Raw genomic sequence first — 17,418 nt, forward strand, 5'->3', positions numbered from 1 at the left:
AAAATTGTGTAAACCGAGCAAAATAGTGTAATGGTGATGCGTCGGGCTACTTGATCGGTAGGCCGTGGGTTCGATCCTCGGCCGGGTCAGACCAAAGACTCGAAAAATGGTATCCGCCGCTATCCTGCTAGGCGCTCGGTATCCACGGGTAGCATGGAGGAGAAAAAATAGGGGGTGCTGACTAGATGACCTTACTGTCGTATCGCATCTCCGTCGTCCAAATCATCTCGATGGTGCAGACGAGACAGAATACCTCTCTCTCTCTCTCTCTCTCTCTCTCCTCATCTTGATCCAAACCTACCGTATAGAAGTATCACACACTGGATAAGCGGAATGGGTCATTGAAACTACAGCTGATAGTAAATTTCATATTTATTTTCCTTGCCATATCCTGCGCAGTTTGCATCAAATACGTGTCTGAAATATCCTCGGATGATTGCATCCCCTAACCAAAAATGGGTGAAAGCATCGGCCTATATCGATACCAGTACCTTTATTCCTAATAATTCAATTGACCCCCTCGGCTATATAACTTATTATATGATAAAAGTATGGATTTTAAAATGGTATGAAGAAGTAATATGGCTAATTTCGTGAAAATTTGCATATTTTGGGCATATGTCGTAGAGCAAAAACTTGACGCGATAGTACAAAACCAGCGGTATTTTTGGAATCAGCACGCCAAAATTATTCTAAATCAAGTGCAAAATCAAAGTCAACAAATTTTTAGTTCAAAATTTTTGCCCAGTGTACTAGTATAGCGACGTTTTAGCGACGGGGTGGGCGTGGCTGACAGTTCGAAATTATGATTTCATTAACTTTCCATTATATGGGGAAGCGAGTGGCGCAGTTGGTCACGACACCAATGGTTGCTGGTTCGAGTCTCGACTCTGCCATGTTTCTATGTGTCGGAGGTTTATCTGGGCTCCTCATCGCCGTTCCCGCCTTGAAAAACCCAGAGGCAGAGAGACGAACTCTTGAAAGATGGCAGCAAAAGACCAGTAAAAGGACGCAAGAAGAAGCGGAAAGACATTACGACAATTACAGTGCGGGCGCAAATGACCCAAGTGTTTAAAAGCGCCAATTGTGTCAATAAAACAAAGAAACAACTCTCCATTATATAAAACCATGGTATAGGACCAAACTTTCTGAAGCAGAGCAGGATGATTTCAAGACAAGGGGACAAGTATGTAGGACGGTTTAAGGAACATCTATTTCGGTGGTAGTAGCACTGAGCTATATAAACAAGCCTACTGGTATTTACATCGCACCTCACCGTAAATTTGTGATAGTTAGAGAGGATAAAATACGTTTATACAACGGCACGCAGAATAACGGTAAATATGTGTCGAGTCGTTGAAATTCTATAGACCCTTCCCGACGACATTAAGTAGTAGGCATATAGGAATATAATTTGATAACTGGCGATGTTAGTGTAATTAGTTTACAAACCTATAGCCCAGTGGTCGGGAACGTTTTTCGTCTGAAGAGCCATGTTAGCTCTATATTTTACATTTTAACTCCCAAAGAGCCATACTTGTTAATCAATTGTTACGTCACGACTGAAAATCCGTGACGTCATGGTAGTACTAATTCGAACTCACTACATGGGATTTGTTGTTGGCGCCATATTTTCTCTGTAAAAACTCGTAGGCTACTAACTATCCTGTGATAGCGCAATTCATCGTGAATAGCTCAGAATTTATAATAACTGATATAAATCTAATATAACTATAGCACTGATTCCGAAAATAAATATTGATCGACTTCTCAATTCGGTAGTAACATAAACGTTACACTACACGCCTACCGCCCTACATTTTAACCGCAGTACTAGAAAGACTTGTCAATTTAGACGTGGATTGCGAAGCGCTGTTTGTAATTTGGATTTGGATTTGTAATTGGAATGTCACTTCCAAGCAGTTCATTTCACGGCGTAGATCAGGAAGAAAATGTGTATTTGAAAACTAGATTGTCATATAGGCGTACCCGCGTCTGCTATTCTCTTGATCAACCAATATATGGTGCAATCCAAGATTACGCAGCGCACGATGCCGGGTACATCGAATTCGCGATAGATATTTGTCGCTGGGTATGCTCTGTTGCGGTTGAGTAAAATACCCCATCCACCTTGGAAGTTGCGTCGAGCACGTATAGATTTAACATCGACGAGTCAGCTTTGCGGACTACAAGCGCACCTATTCAAATTGAGAATAGCAGATTCAGCCAATTGCTCAACGTGCCGTCAAGAAGAGAGCGTCACCTATTATATATTGACTGATGTGTCGCAATTATAGACACCAGGGAAGAGTGCTCTCCGCTAGTGGGCGCTAAAGTGTGTCCGGAATTTGATCAACAAAAATATGGTAACGCCAGATTATGGGCTATGGCCTCTGCAACGAAAAAGTTACCGTAATTTTATACTTGCTCGCTCACGCATTGAAGCAGTGAAACAAAGAGTTCCGTTCTCTGGTGGAAGGGTTTGAAGGGGCATATACCGACTTGGCAATGAATGCAATGCACGCTCCATGAATGGATTCACTTGCGCCGTTGGAAGATACATATTATCACAAAAACAGCAAATGTGAACTTACGAACGTTGTCCATCATTGCATTAAAATGCATAAAAAATGTACTAAACGCCCGTATACAATTGGTAAATAGGCTACAGTAGCCGGAATTTAATAGTAGCCCACAAATACATGGTAATAATAATATTCTGCGGCTCGCAGCGTCTTTTGCTTTTAAAATGCGGCCCGTTAAACATGGGAAGTTGAGAGCCCCTGCTCTAGACATATAAGGAACTATAACAAAATAGATGCTATAGTTTTAGGTAAACTTTCCAAAACAAAATCTCAAAAAATAGGACATTTGGGCGTCCTCTGAGGACACTTTCAAGAAAGTAAAAAAGTAAGACAAATCCTCGTAAAAGAGGACGTGTGGACGTATGGTAACCCTACTATAATAGAACCAATATGATCCGTATTATAATGAAAGTATTCGATTGAAAAACATGGCCATGGAGTTCGAGGTAACATTATGGACGTAAGTAAGAGACGTAAGTTGAGTATGACACCCCTAACAAGTATGGCGGACCCCAACTTTGGAACAGCATATCGCCGGCTATCCGTAGCATCGTATCGTATAGCATGTCGGCATTCAAGTCGAAATACAAGCAATTTCTTCTGGTCAGCCTTTAGGATCACAGGACCACGACCTAACATATCGATCTCGCTTTCCGCCACCTCATTTTGTCGCTTGGCTCTTACAATCTCTGCTTTACTTTTCATTCAGCGTGCGCTGTGCATATCCGTTCTCCACTTTGCCCAATGTCCAGGCAAAGGTGAATGTCTGGTCTCAAAGACTTCTCCAAGTCGTTTCGTCACCTTCGATTCTTATCTTTTCATTGTATCGCAGTTTTTGTGGTGTTTTGAAATGATGAAAATACTTATAAACTGATACTGGCACCGAGCTTGTAAATTTGTATCAGAATAGCCTACACCCAAATAGTTATAGAATTGCCCCGATACTATTCCCTGCAGATTTCAGTTAACATCATTCGTGTACCTCAGCAAGCGGGGACGGATGCGAAAACAGAAGACGCAACCTTCAAGAAAGATGTGCTTTAATCTGCAGCCGGTATATAAAATAAGTACAAAATAACTTATTAACGAAACATAAAAAATACAATCAAACGACTTGAACAACATGAAAGAAATAAAGGGAATATAAAAAAGTAGGCTACATACACGTACGTCGTACAGCCGTACACGTTACAATCGATTACACAGTTCAAAGTTCATACTGCATTTGTACTAAATCGAGGATGGACGCGCCAGTGGAAGTGGAAATCATGATTGCTATCTCCTGATATGATTGCAAATACCAAGACCATGAACAGAATATCCAAAACACGTGAAATGACGCAAAAGCTACGAATGTTTCGAGTATACGTCTACGAATCGAAATAATCAACTTCAAAAATATTGCAAACATAAAATTTGAGCTATTTTCACCAACCGAAGAATGAATAGAAATCAGTTTACTTTGCAACTGCACTTGAAAATAATGCTTCCAGTTCTGAAACTGTCGGTCTAGCTTATTTTCATGTGCTCGACGAGCACTCTGAGTCCACTACGTTGTCATGGTTTTTCGCAAACGTTCCGTAAGTACACAGCAACACGAAATCCCTCATCATGGCCTGTAGTACGAGTAGTCGCTACCTATGGAACCGTCGTTATCGGTGTCTGTCATTGAATTGCCGTGCTTCCGAGGATAAGGACCCAAGGAAGGGTAAGCCAAAGCTGTGGGCATGCGTGCTCTGTAACGGCGATCATCTCCGGTCCCACTGGGATATTCATGCAGGTAGCTGCTGCAATAGAACGCGTGGTGTCAGATAAAAAAATATTTAGCACCTTACACCATGGAATGCGTGCCGAAACAATTTTCCACATCTGGTTCTCTACAGAGGTGGGTGGTCAGTATCGAAATGCTTTTACATAGTCCGATTACACAAGTAACGCCTTCTATAGTAGGCTACTAGTTACTCGAGTGGTCATGTTTTTAGATCACTACCACTTAAGCAGTTTATAGGCCCTATGCAACTTTTCATACTTTGGATTTAGTGTAAGTGTAAATTCGTTTTGGGAATATGCTTCCATCACTGCCACGAGTGAAAATGTCCTGACAACTGGAGGGGACAAAAGACACCTTGCATCACGGCGACCGTCTACATTTTCGGGAAATTGTACCTTTTTATAGTGTGTTTACTGGTCATTTCGCGTTAGTCGCGCTATTTCGGAAATTAGCGCCTGAGATCAACTGCTGGCATGAGTATGTGATCCATCGACCAATTCTACTTTTGAAACTACTCTAGTACTTTCCTGATCTTCTAATTTCTACATCTAGCCTACTCAAAGCAGTTTTGACACTGTCTCGTAAGTTGCTATACTTCTGCTTGTAATTGAATAGACATTTTACGGCGTTACATGTACTTTTCTGGTGCGCTGCGTAAACCGTCTGTTCCGTATCCTATATTACATAATGGGGTCAAATTATTATCGCTAACCAATTAACCCCTTACTTTTGCTTAATGCTCCGTCCCTTTACCATGTATTTCCGAGTCAAATGAGCAAGTTCCAACAGATTCATGACGATTGACAGTGAAGAGACGACATACATAAAGTGAAGAAATATGGTTTTTTCCTGCGTTAAATGGAATATTGTGAAATAGATTATGCGCCCATCCTTCGGAGGCATAATCAAAGCACGCGTATACCCGTGGTCTTGATACATAGCAGTCGACCGTTCGCGGGCACGGTTCAGCCGTACACACATACACTTCGTTGACCTCAAATTTGTACATGTCGTACTGCGTAAAAACAAATAAAGCATTGCGTTAAATTGGCGATCTCAGTGACATGTGCAATTGAGCATTCACGGTTAAAATATTCATTTATGCAGGAAAATAATACCATAATTCGAACGTTATAAACGTTTGTTACGTCATACAGTATATATGACTTCGTCGGATTGCCGAAACCTATCCGCCGATTTTCAACCTGCGACTAATCTATACCAATACATAACGGTGAATTTTGAACGCACTTGGAAATACCAAAATGCCGCCTCGATGGCGATTGTGGAGATAGTCTGGATAAAATATGCCACAGATATCGACCGCGTCTTCATGACTTCGAATTTTCCGTCTTTGTTGTACACAGTTTCCATTTTGACTCGTTTTCTGCAAAGAGATGATATATACGTATTTACATTGGAATATGATAGTCATTGTATATGTTATTTTGAGCATCCGTTTGCATATTTTAGTAATGAAGAAAACGATGATTCGACCACTGTATCTGATGAAAACCGACCGACGAAATACCCGCACAATAAACGCACATTGACAATTACAGGCACCAACTGCGACTGCACCCTGTGGTGAGACATGCCTGTTCGTCGCTGTGTACAGGTTATTCTTATTACTTATCGAGGGTGCTGTGCATATGCAACTGTGAATGTCTCTTTTAAACGTGTTTATCCACTTCTATTGGTATGCAGGTAAAGTTGAAAATTTAATTAATTAATTTCACCAAGGCGTTTCGAATGCTTCTTTGCTTGACAGTACGGCATTCCGAGGCACTTTCATAATTAAAATCAGTGGTTCTCAACCTTTTTTCTTGCAGCGCCCCTTTCGAAAATTGCCTGGGTCTGGCGCCCCCCCCCCCCCCGCCATATTTCAAGGGCTGTAGTAAAAACAAGGAGTGAGAGTTCGAAATCCAGTTGGTCTTTTCGGGTTTCGACCATTTGAAATAACTCGACTGATTATCGGTATGATAATTGTGCTATATTCGGGACCAAATCAAGGTTGTTATGACAACCATCGGGTAGGCTACGGGCTCATACCATCTGGTCGATCAACTTCAACATGAATGCATTCTAAAAGCATCTCACGACGTCCATTGTAAGGTTGAGGGTCACAACACTAAACAGTATCATCCTTTATGATACGATGAATGAATATTCTGAAGATTTAATTTTGTAGTTCTCAAATACAAATATATTCAGTTATAATCATTCCGACCAAAAAGCTTCAAAGCATCTTTAATGTACGAAGGGCTCTCACTCTTGAAAGTGGTACAGTGCCCCTTCGTCGATTTTGACACGCTGTTCACTGCGGGATAGTTCGAAACATTTTGTAGAATATAACACGAGGTAGCGTGATGGGAGTATTTCAACGGGAATGTTAATTTGCAATAAAAACTTGGGGAAATAGGCTGTAGAACTCTTTTCCTACTAATCATAACCATATGTCCTTACTGCACCCTCTATTGCGACGCCATTTTTCTTCAGCACCCCCATAACGCCCCCAGAGCGTTTCCGCCCCTTCAAAATCCAAATCGCCCCTTGCGGGGGGCTGGCGACAAGGTCAAGAAACACTGACTTAAATTATAAAACTTTGATTACTTCGTGGGTAATGTATTGCACTATGTCGATTGCTATACTAACTTTTCTGGTTCCATGTTGATCATCTCAGCCTGCGGACGAAAAGACGCGCGACGTTGTTGATTCGTGAAGTTGTTCTTCGGATTTTTGACTTTGTGAATCAACGCTCCCGCCGCTGCTAGAATTCAAGTATAATATTCTAAATGGACGCAATGTGGAATATATCTATAGAATAACTGTTTCTTAATGCCCATATCCAGTTAGAGGTTAGACCAGACCTGGGCAAAGTGCGGCCCGCGAAGCTATTCTGTGCGCCCCGCGAAAGGTTGCTTGGAATTCAAAACATAAAAACTTGCATTTTTTATGAATAAAACCATAGGCTGTATTTACTGAACAGAAAATTTGTATACTTTGAAGCCTGTTCATAAATTAGCCACGATTACGCTGCCTATGTACCTCACATGCGTAATCCAGATTCAAAATAAAGGCAATGTGGCAAAGTACGAGTAGCAATTAAAGTCACAAGAAATCACTCTTTCCGTATAGTTCAGTTCAAACATCCGTTGTTGCCATTGTCACATTACGCATTATACGGTATGTGTTTCAAATTGTTACGTGTGATACGTTTCCAAATCCCTAATTCGTAAAACAAGTCAATCAGTGCTTGTGATTAGTATATGACTCATCATATTTATTACCCATTAAGGATTACCGCACATGCCAAAAAAAAGAATGCTGCAAACTGAAATTCAAAGAAGGTTTAGACCAGGGGTCGGCAACCCCGTCCTTTTAGTTTTTGCCGAGCATATCGCCGAGATTAAGCATTTCAATCAAAGTCGGTCTTACGACAAAAACACGAAACACTCGGTCAAGATAGGGCGAAGTTCAGAAAAAATGCAAGCTTCGCTCAACATCAAGACTATAAGCTGCACACTGCTCGGAAGGCAGCGACCAAGAAAATAAGCTTTGTACTATTGCACAAACATTCCAGTGCAGTGGTTCGCTAACTGCGGCACAGGAAAGCTTCAGAATAGGGCGCGATGCCGAAGTTGAATGAGCAATTTTTTCGCGCTCTGCGCGATTCACACTTAGCTTATAGTTATTGCTCTGTGTATTGTCCGACTTTGATGATATTTCACAATTCTTTCATTAACAGCCGTAACCTTCCACGCAATCAAACTATCCGTTTGGATTGCTAGCATTCTGGTTGCACATTTAAATATTTTGTGATATCATGATGAAGACGGCGCGAAATTTTTCACCATCATAAAGGGGGGGGGGTCCTTAAGAAGTTTGTGAGAACCACTGTTTCAAAGTCTTAATAGAAGAACGTTGATAGGAATTTAAAGAGAGTTATAATCTATCATGTTTAACATTGTTTCGAATCATTACGGCAAATAGATATTTTCTTAATTAACTGTCCCTTTCTCATTACCTAACATCAACACATTCACTGAGCAGCGTTTATAAACAATGTAATATAGAAATAAAATTAAGTACTCTGAAGCATATAGCTAAAGGTTTTCACTCGGCCCGCAAACGTATATTCTAATTCTCATTTGGCCCGCGGAGGAAAATAATTGCCCACCCCTGGATTAGACAATGCCTGAAATTATTGTTATAGTTCTTCGGAAACTGATAATTTTTAATTATTTGATGCACTCCTCTCAATGTGGCGAATGCATCTGAAAAAGCTCTCCCGTATCTGATAAAATTGAAATCAATCACCGACGGGGAGCTTTTTGAACAACCTCTTGACTTTAACGGGTGCAATATTATTATCAGAGCCGGAATTCGATAAAGTCCTCACGAAATTTACAATTTCCATTGCCGAGACAGAAAAGATAAAGAGCGCGTACAATTTAGTTAGCCTTCATCCCCTCGGATGTTGGAACTGCTGAAATCATTGGAATTCGAGAGTGCGGAGCGGTGATGAGTATCTCCAGAAATCGCAAGGTGGAAACGATGATGGCATTTAAGCGCAAGGTGAAAGGGCGTGAAGATCCAAGTGACGAAGAACACGAGCGCCAAGTTTCCTTTCCGCTTTGCTAGCCTTTCAAACGAAATAACTCTAAAAAATGATCGCACCCACGTACGACGCATATACGTGACATGACTAGATCGTGAGTTAAATTCTGCACGTTCGTGTTCAATAGGGGTGGGTCGAAAATCAAACGGAACCAGCGGCGCTGGCAGATCTATGAAATCACCAGCCGAACGACATACACGTCATCAAAATTATAGTTGAAGGGCGTTCCATCCCCTACCCGTGTAGCATTTGCGTCATAATATAAAATCATCTGACCATGTCCATTACGGGTCGTCAAAACATGTCCATTAGGGGTCTTCAAAAATGACTTTTTTCTCAAATCGTACTGGCTACTTGATAAAATTGTTAGGTTACCTAATTTAAGCCTACACACCAAATTTGGTTCGATTCCAACCGGTAGCCGCATTGCTACAGGAGAAGAAAGTTCCTATTTATTATATAAAATAAATAACAAAAAATTTGAAAATTTTCTGTTTACCCCATGGAAGTGTTAGGTTGTCTATAGAAACGGTGTTCACCAAATTTGGTTCAATTTCAACCAGTGGAAGCGGCGTTATTGCCATCGAAAAATTTGGACTTGAATAAAATAGTATTTACGGTGGGCACCATTATAATAAATAATTAAAGAATTGGTCACCGTAAATACTATTTTATTCATAATCCAAATTTTTCGACAAAATTCAATTCGGGTAGAGAGAATTGAAATACATTTCGTTCCTGAGCAAGGAGATTCACTATTTACGAATTTATAAATATCACCTAATTCTGCAAATGGATTTTCACTATCAAACACTTCACCACCACAATACCACAACCCGACGTGATAAGACTAGGAAACACCCGATGATATATAGTACCATACCAGATAATTACACATTCAAGGAACTGGTAAAGTGCTTTCTTCCCCGACTAAATCAAGATGTTATGACTCTGAAGAACTCGCGGTCCGGAACATCTCGTGTAATATACAGTAGATATTGGAAATACAGCAGACCAAATCATTCATTTAATACATTGTATGGCCTCACAAAGGTGCGTACTGTGATATATTATACCTAACAATTACCTCCTCAAGGAGCTGGGATAGCGCTTACTCCCCGAAGAGCGCAGGATGTATCATATCGCGGAAAGAATAACACTAGAGAATATCCCATGCTATGAAGTGTTGCGGTTGATGAGGAGCTATATACAACAGACCAAACAATCAGCAATTCGAAAGATTACTGGTATCTCCGTCCTCAACCGGCACCATGATATCTCGATAACGCATGACCAGCGCGGTATTAATGACTAGCAGGTGTCTCCCTGCAACACGCCGCCTGGCCTGGGAAGTTTTTATATGCAATCCGTGCAATCCGGTACAAGGTTATTTCCTGATACTATCAAACATGATGATACTCCAAGTCTTATCCCAATAATTTATTAGTTTCCTATGCTCTCGATATCATCACCATTGGCTTGATCAGTTGTTTTACGCGAACGCGAATGATGAATTATATTGTACCATAAAATAACATGCTTCAAAGGAAAGCTGAGTAATTAAGATTTTTAGAAGCCTAGCTAGAGTGATCTATACGGGAAGAATTCGCCATTCCACCACAAAAGCACATCAAGGATGCCGATGCAAGAAGACCGACGTAATGTAAGTTCAAATTATAAAAACACCGCCACAAAAGAAGTTATTCGCTAACTAGAGATATGTTGAATACGTTACGATCTAGGTGAATGAGGCATATATGTATATAAAGCACATCGAGACTTAACGTACTTGGTCGGCCGTGGGGTAAATCTTCGTATTGAGGCAAACTGGAATTGTTGGTTCGACTCCTCGAACACTGCTCGTCCGCGTAATTCCATTTCTTTCGGCGGCGCCGTTTCAAATTTCGATTTTCATATTTGTCTGGAAAGAGCGAGGTTGAAATTAAGGGCATAGTATGGGTGCCGGTAAATCAAATTCTAATCTAATTTATGAATTCTATGCACTTAATTGTAATTTTAATCGTAGCTATAATTCTAATTTAAGCTAATTTGGAAATAACTGTCAGTACAATTCTAATTCTACGCTAATTTGGAGAAAAAACTTAGATCTGTATTGCTAACTTTAATCTAATTTGGAAAAGTGGTTTGCGGTATACCGGAATATTTGAGTATTTGCCAGGCATCATATAGATATGTTGCGAGTAGGTTATAATATCGAGACAATGACACGAAATGTACTCATAAATTACCAGATCGCCGGTCAGCAACTTCACCGCCTCCCTCTTCGTTCCTATCTGTAAGATTCGACCTCTTGTGCAAAGCGAACACGACAAATATCACGCTTGGAATCCCGACAATTAATATCTGCACAGCCCAGAACCTTCAATTTCAAATATGGTCCGTGGTAAGAAACGTTGGTACAGAATGTTTCGAAGAAAATATGTGTCGATAAATGTAGTATACATGCCGAAATCGTATGCCTTCGCGATGGCCAGTGACAACCATTGGCAAAACTCGCGATCTTATTATGAGTTTACGGCAGGGCTGTGGAGTCCGTAAATTTTACCACCGACTCCAGGTCCGATTTCAGACATTTTCAATATACCGACTCCTGAGTCTTTAAACGTACCGATTCCGACTCTTTTCTCAAGAGAACTCCGACTCCAACAGTATGACCAATTTACTTCGAAAATGATATGCCACAGCGACGTTTAAATAACTATCATATAACTATTGAACATATGCAAACATACGAATGACGCGAAGACGTGCAAAATTCGGAAACGCTGAAAACTTTCTAGTTGTCCAAGTCGACATTTGGCAAGGTCAGGATTATTCGGCGTTTAGACATAGCAATATCGAAGGTTTCGGTGTGAACATGCCTCTATCTTTTGTGCAAATGTTTCATCGCCGACGATCTCGCTGCGAGCACACAAGCGAATTCGCATGCTGGACGACACGTTATCTTTCAATTGCGAATAAATAGTTAGACTCAATTCTGTAAATTACGCGTATTTATAATTTTCAGTAGGGGGCTCCAATACTAAATACAAGAAATCGAGTGACATAAAATCATGCGAAGTGCTAAGAACAATTACAAGTCAAAGAAATCTACTTCATGGTCATATACGGAGATCGGCGATAAATGCGGCTGGTCACAGTGGCCACTACAACTATACGTCAATGCGTCGGAACTGATCTTTTAGTCATCATCAAATTTCGTGTTCATGCTAATCAAATTTTGGATGGCCTTGCAATTTTTCCTGATGTTATAACCAGACTTGGACAACTAGACAATTCTAGTTGTCTAATTTCACAAAATTAGAGCGAAATGCCAGTAATCTAATTTTAATCTAATTTGTGAAATGTTCCTATGCTCTAACTTTATTTATAATCTAATTTATTGTTTTCCTGAAAATGCCTTTGTCCGGGACATTTTGCAGCGAGTTAACAAGAATAGCCCTCTCAAAAGCAGGGAAATGTAGTTATTGTGACGAATAATAGCCTGCTAGTATAGTAGCTTGTAGTCTGCGAACAACATTCTAGTTTCAAATACTTTGTGTTTGTACAACGCCGTGCTGACTAACACGGGCGATGCTCGTGGTAAGCACAAAGAATTACAACAATTACAACATAAATATCATGATCATAAACGTCATTTTATTTTGAACTATATATGAGCTGCGCACGATACCCGACAACGCTTTTCCATCAACAAATGAATCGATATTGGAGCTATAGCCAGACATGTTACTAGCTGAAAGACTACCGTAATTTTCCAAGTATAGTACGCACCCTTAAAATGGCATTCTAATTCTGAGAAAAAGCCTGTACCCATGTATAGTACGCACCTTGCATTCGCGGTACATGAATAGTTGTGTTTTAGTATACCATGTATTTCTGTTTTGCGACGTCACTGTTGAACAATCATCACATAACGATCGCTAATCATTATACAATTAACGGCATTGTCTCTAAATCAGGGGTGGGCAACATACGGCCCGCGTACAGCTTCTGATCTTAAATGCTAATGTGGCCCACGACCAGGGTCTACCTACATTTGCGAGCAAACGTTTACGACCATGATCATTAAGGGTGGAGATAATAAAGTTGGATTAGCAATGCAGTCGATTATCACTTTGATTTGCCGATGATGATAACTCTGCTTATTACAGTGGCAGGATCGTAGACAACATGCTGCTGTTTCATTCAACAAATTGACAATTTATTGACAATTGACAGCTTATAACGCGTTTTCGCATTGTGATGCAACAGATAGCGCCACTTGATTGAAAACTCGGGACACATCGACTAAACATCGCGTAACCTTTTCCACCTTGATGCGTCGCGATTAGCAGTATTTAATCACACGATTAGCATTCTTCCGGATCAGCTAAATTTATTATCTCCGCCCTAACAAGACAACGCGACGTTCCAGCCTACCTCATGTTCACGTGCAGTCTTTACTAAGGGTTTGTACGTTCAACATGCCGCCAGAGTTCAAAGAACTTGTTGACAACTTTGATCGATCACATGCAGATCTTACTTCACAAGTTATCGAAGTACATGACGTTAATAAATTCTTCGACTACTGCTTTTGGTCTCCATGCTTTACGCTTAAAGTTTACATTAAATACGATTTATTCCTTGTATATAGGAAGGGTTGCATTTACAACAAATGGTTGTTTAAAACACGATTAACGAAGGCCTTTTTAAAAAATGGTGTTTTTTCAAGTGGCAAAATCATGCCATAATTGTGTAAATACTTTTCAAAAAACGTGTTGTATGAGCCTAAGGACAATTCCCACCCGATATATAGCCGACGTATGCAATATGGGATGGTTGGAACCTCACAGTCGGTTCAACAGCTATAGTACGTTGTACGTAGATATTTCGTCAAAGGAGCTACATTTACCCTATAATTTCAACTGTCAATGTCAATCCACTATGTGATGACTTAAAAAAAACATGTTTTAGACAACGGCCTTGTTTTGAACATGTTTGTTTTGAATTGATTTTTGTTTTAAATGCAACAGTATATATAGGTGGATAGATACGCGAACTATCGATACAGGAATCCGGCCCGCCAAATACTTCATTTTCCCATATCCGGCCCGCCGACTGGAGAAGCTGCCCCCTGCTGTAAACGATAGTAGCAGTCAAAGCCTGGGAGGCTGGCAATTTTAGCATTTCAAAATGCTTTCTTTCGCGTTCTTCCTATATCACAAATCAGATCGCGACTGCGATGACTAGGGTTGGATTATCCGGATAACGGTTAACCGGTTAACCGGTTAACCGCAGGTATTTTCACTATCTGATATCCGGATATTTTTCTGCCGATTAACCGGATAAAAAAGAATCGTTTCTAATGCATTTCACACGTTTTAGTAAGCTTCAATAGGTCGTATTCAGTGTTGGCGCGGCCGATTAACGAGAAGCGTGTTGCCAATTAGCGAGATGCGTCTGTACACATTGCACAATGTAGTGACGCGATCTCCTGCTGAGAAGATCGTTAAATTAGGTCATTGATTGCCGCGCGCTCGGCTATCGTCTCTGGCCTGATTTATCGCGTCTTCAACAAGCCGATAGTGCCACTGGATTGAAGAATCGCATCTGCAATAGGCCATGTGCATGTGCAGTGTACACACTATTCCATCGCTGGCCTGCACAATCGCATCTTCATTGGCTTGGCGCTCACGATATTATCGTTGACCTACACAATCGCATCTGCAATAGGCCTACGAACGATATAATCGCTGGCCTAACCATCTCGGACCCAGCATGCATTGGCTCCTATCTCTCGATGGCTTGTTGACGATATGCCGTTTAGTGTATTCTAATTAGTGATTCTGAGAGTGACACCGCGAAACTGAATGACATCGAATGTTCGCAAAAATGTGCGTGCGTGCAAGCGTAATTGATTTCCGCTGATGATTAATTCGAAAAAAAATCGAAACCCACTGATTTTATATCAATCCCCCTACATTTTCGGCTGGCTGCGTGCCTGATAACGTGAATTAGAGCGAGGTATCATGTCGGCATCAATTCCAGTATGAACTATTAGTCGTCCTTCTAGTACTCCAAACATAAGGATGGTCAAAAGGATGTAAAGCCGTTGAAGTTTCCGGGGTACGACCTGCCAACCTTTTGACTCTCTACGAAGCGCTGCTTTCTATTCAGCCCACTTCTGTGGAAGCTGAAAAAGCATTCAATGAACGTGGACTCTTTGTTACAAAATTCCGGTCCCGGCTACAGGATTCCACAATTGATGCATCTGTGCTTCAAAAAGAGGGCATTGCAGAAGCAGTGAACATTAAATTTGCGTGGTCTTTCTCGTATTCGCTCATACTGCGCGCGTAGGTAGGTACTCTACAATCTGTGTAATGATTTTGCGATCCGTTTTACATGCAGACCTAATGAAATCGATTGTCTCACTTGGCAGTTATTATCCGGTTAGATAAATTCCAAAATATCCGGATATATCCGTTATCCGGATAGTGAAAATTATTGATATCCGAACTAACCCTAGCGATGACCCCTGATATAGTACAAAACGAGCCAAGCTTGGTGTACAGACGTTCACCATTCTCGTGGTTATGGGAATGCACTGTAATTTCATATGAACTGATTTTTGATGTATTTATTTCATGTTCACAATCTCATTCATTTTCCAAAGTCTTTGCGAATTCAGTAATTCTAATTCTAATCTAATTTGGAAAAAGATGTGTAGCTCTAATTCTAATCTAATTTGGAAAAAAACTGATGCTCAATTCTAATTCTAATCCCAATCGGAAAAGCTGAAAATTTTCTAGTTGTCCCAGTCTGGTTATGACTAATTTCAAGAATTACCTCGCGGGCCACACAAAACCTTCTCGCGGGCTACATTTGGCCTGCGGGCCACGGGTTGGCCGCCCCTGATCTATACCGTTACTGATAACAGTGATTGATGGTACATAAAAATCCTAGTTTAGTTATTATTCGTAACTGAAAGATACCTTTGTTGCTTTCCTAATAAAGTTGGAGTCGGAGTCAGGGTCATTTTCACAACTCCGACTCCACCCAGTCAGTATTTTTTCCACGACTCCGACTCCAGCTACTCTAGTTTTCATATGCATATAACAGACGATTTAAACTAGACTATTTATCACATATACGGAAAACGAACTTTGAGATCGGTATAGGCCTACGGCCTATACGGTAAACTCCTCAATTCAGTTTAGGGTTTGATCTCAAACATCGTTTTGCAACTACTTGCTTTCACGTAACTTGCTGGTCAAATTGACCCGCTTCCCAAGCCGGTTTAGTCATCGCCAACTTGCTACTTATTTACTCACGATAGCTTAATTTTTACGCCAATATAAATGGAGCTTATGAGGTCAATAATAATTAATTTCTACTCCCACGGGCGCAGCCAACGTGCAGTGAAATTTGTCGAACTTCTAATTCGTAAATTGCAACGTCATCCGTTTCATTAGGCCACGATGTGTATTCGTTACGTCGCTATTGCGGGGATTTAGTCCCTCTCAAATTTTTATCCGCCTAGACCTGCATCAGCGACATGTATAATATAATACGACGGGGACCCAGATAACGAGGCCCTAATATAGATATATATATTATATATATAAGTTACGAAGACACAGCGCTCATACCTGATCTGGGAAATTGGGGAAAACCGATTATAACAAACATTGGTACATCCTGGTGTAAGCGTGTTGCATATAAATTGGCTCTGTTCATCGCTATACACCGTGTCGCCAATACTAGCAACGATGATAATCCTGTCAAAACATCACATGTTTAATTGCACACGCTCGTGTAAGCGGACCTGAAAGTTTCATGCCTGATGAAGAAGAACGTAATCCACAGTTTACCGATGAGAGTTGAGTAATTCGCCACCCCTTCTAGAAGCTTTTCGAAAACGTGCCACGCCATGTTGAGAAGACGAACACTGCAAACTAATCTAGTTATACATTTTGAGCCACCTTATATCCGAGAGAGCTATGCAAAAACGATTAGGCTGTAGTTTCTTCATCTTATCTCAATCGAAGGGCGTTTTGCCCTTAAACGTGATTGCTCAAAATGGTCACCGCTCACGCTCAGTTACATAATCGCTCAATTTTGTTCGCCCTTACAGTATGCCCCTGTCAGAGACGGGAACAAACACCTGACTATCACCTTTGTCCTGAGCAACAGGCTTGTAGCCTTCATGGAACGCATGTGGGATGTTGTATCCGATATGTTCCAAGTTAGTAGGCAAGTGTCTCGTGTCTCGTGCATTGTCCGATTTACCTGAATACAGGCCTGGAAATATTGTGTCACAAAAGCTCCTGTCACTGTTAGCCTCGTCCAGTCGATGTCATGTTCTGCCTTCAGCACTTTTAGCCGCGAGACGGCGGTTAAGATTGTCTACAAATAGGTCCCGCGCTGTGTGACACGAC

General features: G+C 40.9%; 1 protein-coding gene across 2 annotated transcripts; it reads right to left on the bottom strand.

Annotated features, from left to right (window-relative positions):
* Window positions 1-3,618: 3,618 nt before the first annotated feature.
* LOC145445632 (gap junction gamma-1 protein-like) lies at window positions 3,619-16,776 on the bottom strand. Of its 2 annotated transcripts, none has more exons than XM_080323836.1 (8): window positions 16,630-16,776; window positions 11,227-11,357; window positions 10,767-10,898; window positions 7,012-7,123; window positions 5,608-5,743; window positions 5,279-5,371; window positions 5,084-5,205; window positions 3,619-4,372 (listed from the first exon to the last, which is right to left on the bottom strand). In XM_080323836.1, the coding sequence occupies exons 4-8, from the start codon at window positions 7,032-7,034 to the stop codon at window positions 4,195-4,197; spliced, it is 552 nt and encodes a 183-aa protein (XP_080179962.1). In that variant the 5' UTR covers window positions 7,035-7,123; window positions 10,767-10,898; window positions 11,227-11,357; window positions 16,630-16,776; the 3' UTR covers window positions 3,619-4,194. The 2 variants fall into 2 exon arrangements, with proteins under 2 accessions (XP_080179962.1, XP_080179961.1); XM_080323835.1 differs by having other exon boundaries at window positions 7,012-7,126.
* Window positions 16,777-17,418: the final 642 nt, after the last annotated feature.

This window comes from Botryllus schlosseri, chromosome 8 (assembly GCF_051294905.1).
Source record: "Botryllus schlosseri isolate E-star chromosome 8, Bs_hap1, whole genome shotgun sequence".
NCBI lineage: Eukaryota > Metazoa > Chordata > Ascidiacea > Stolidobranchia > Styelidae > Botryllus > Botryllus schlosseri.

What these genes read in the sequence shown, in the direction of transcription:
- LOC145445632 (XM_080323836.1), bottom strand. Translation starts at nt 7,034, where the DNA reads ATGATCAACATGGAACCAGAAAA. An exon ending in ATCAACATGGAACCAGAAAA is followed by an intron (nt 5,744 to 7,011) that starts GTTAGTATAGCA and finishes ATCTCTTTGCAG; the next exon opens with AAAACGAGTCAAAATGGAAA. An exon ending in CGGCATTTTGGTATTTCCAA is followed by an intron (nt 5,372 to 5,607) that starts GTGCGTTCAAAA and finishes GTTTTTACGCAG; the next exon opens with TACGACATGTACAAATTTGA.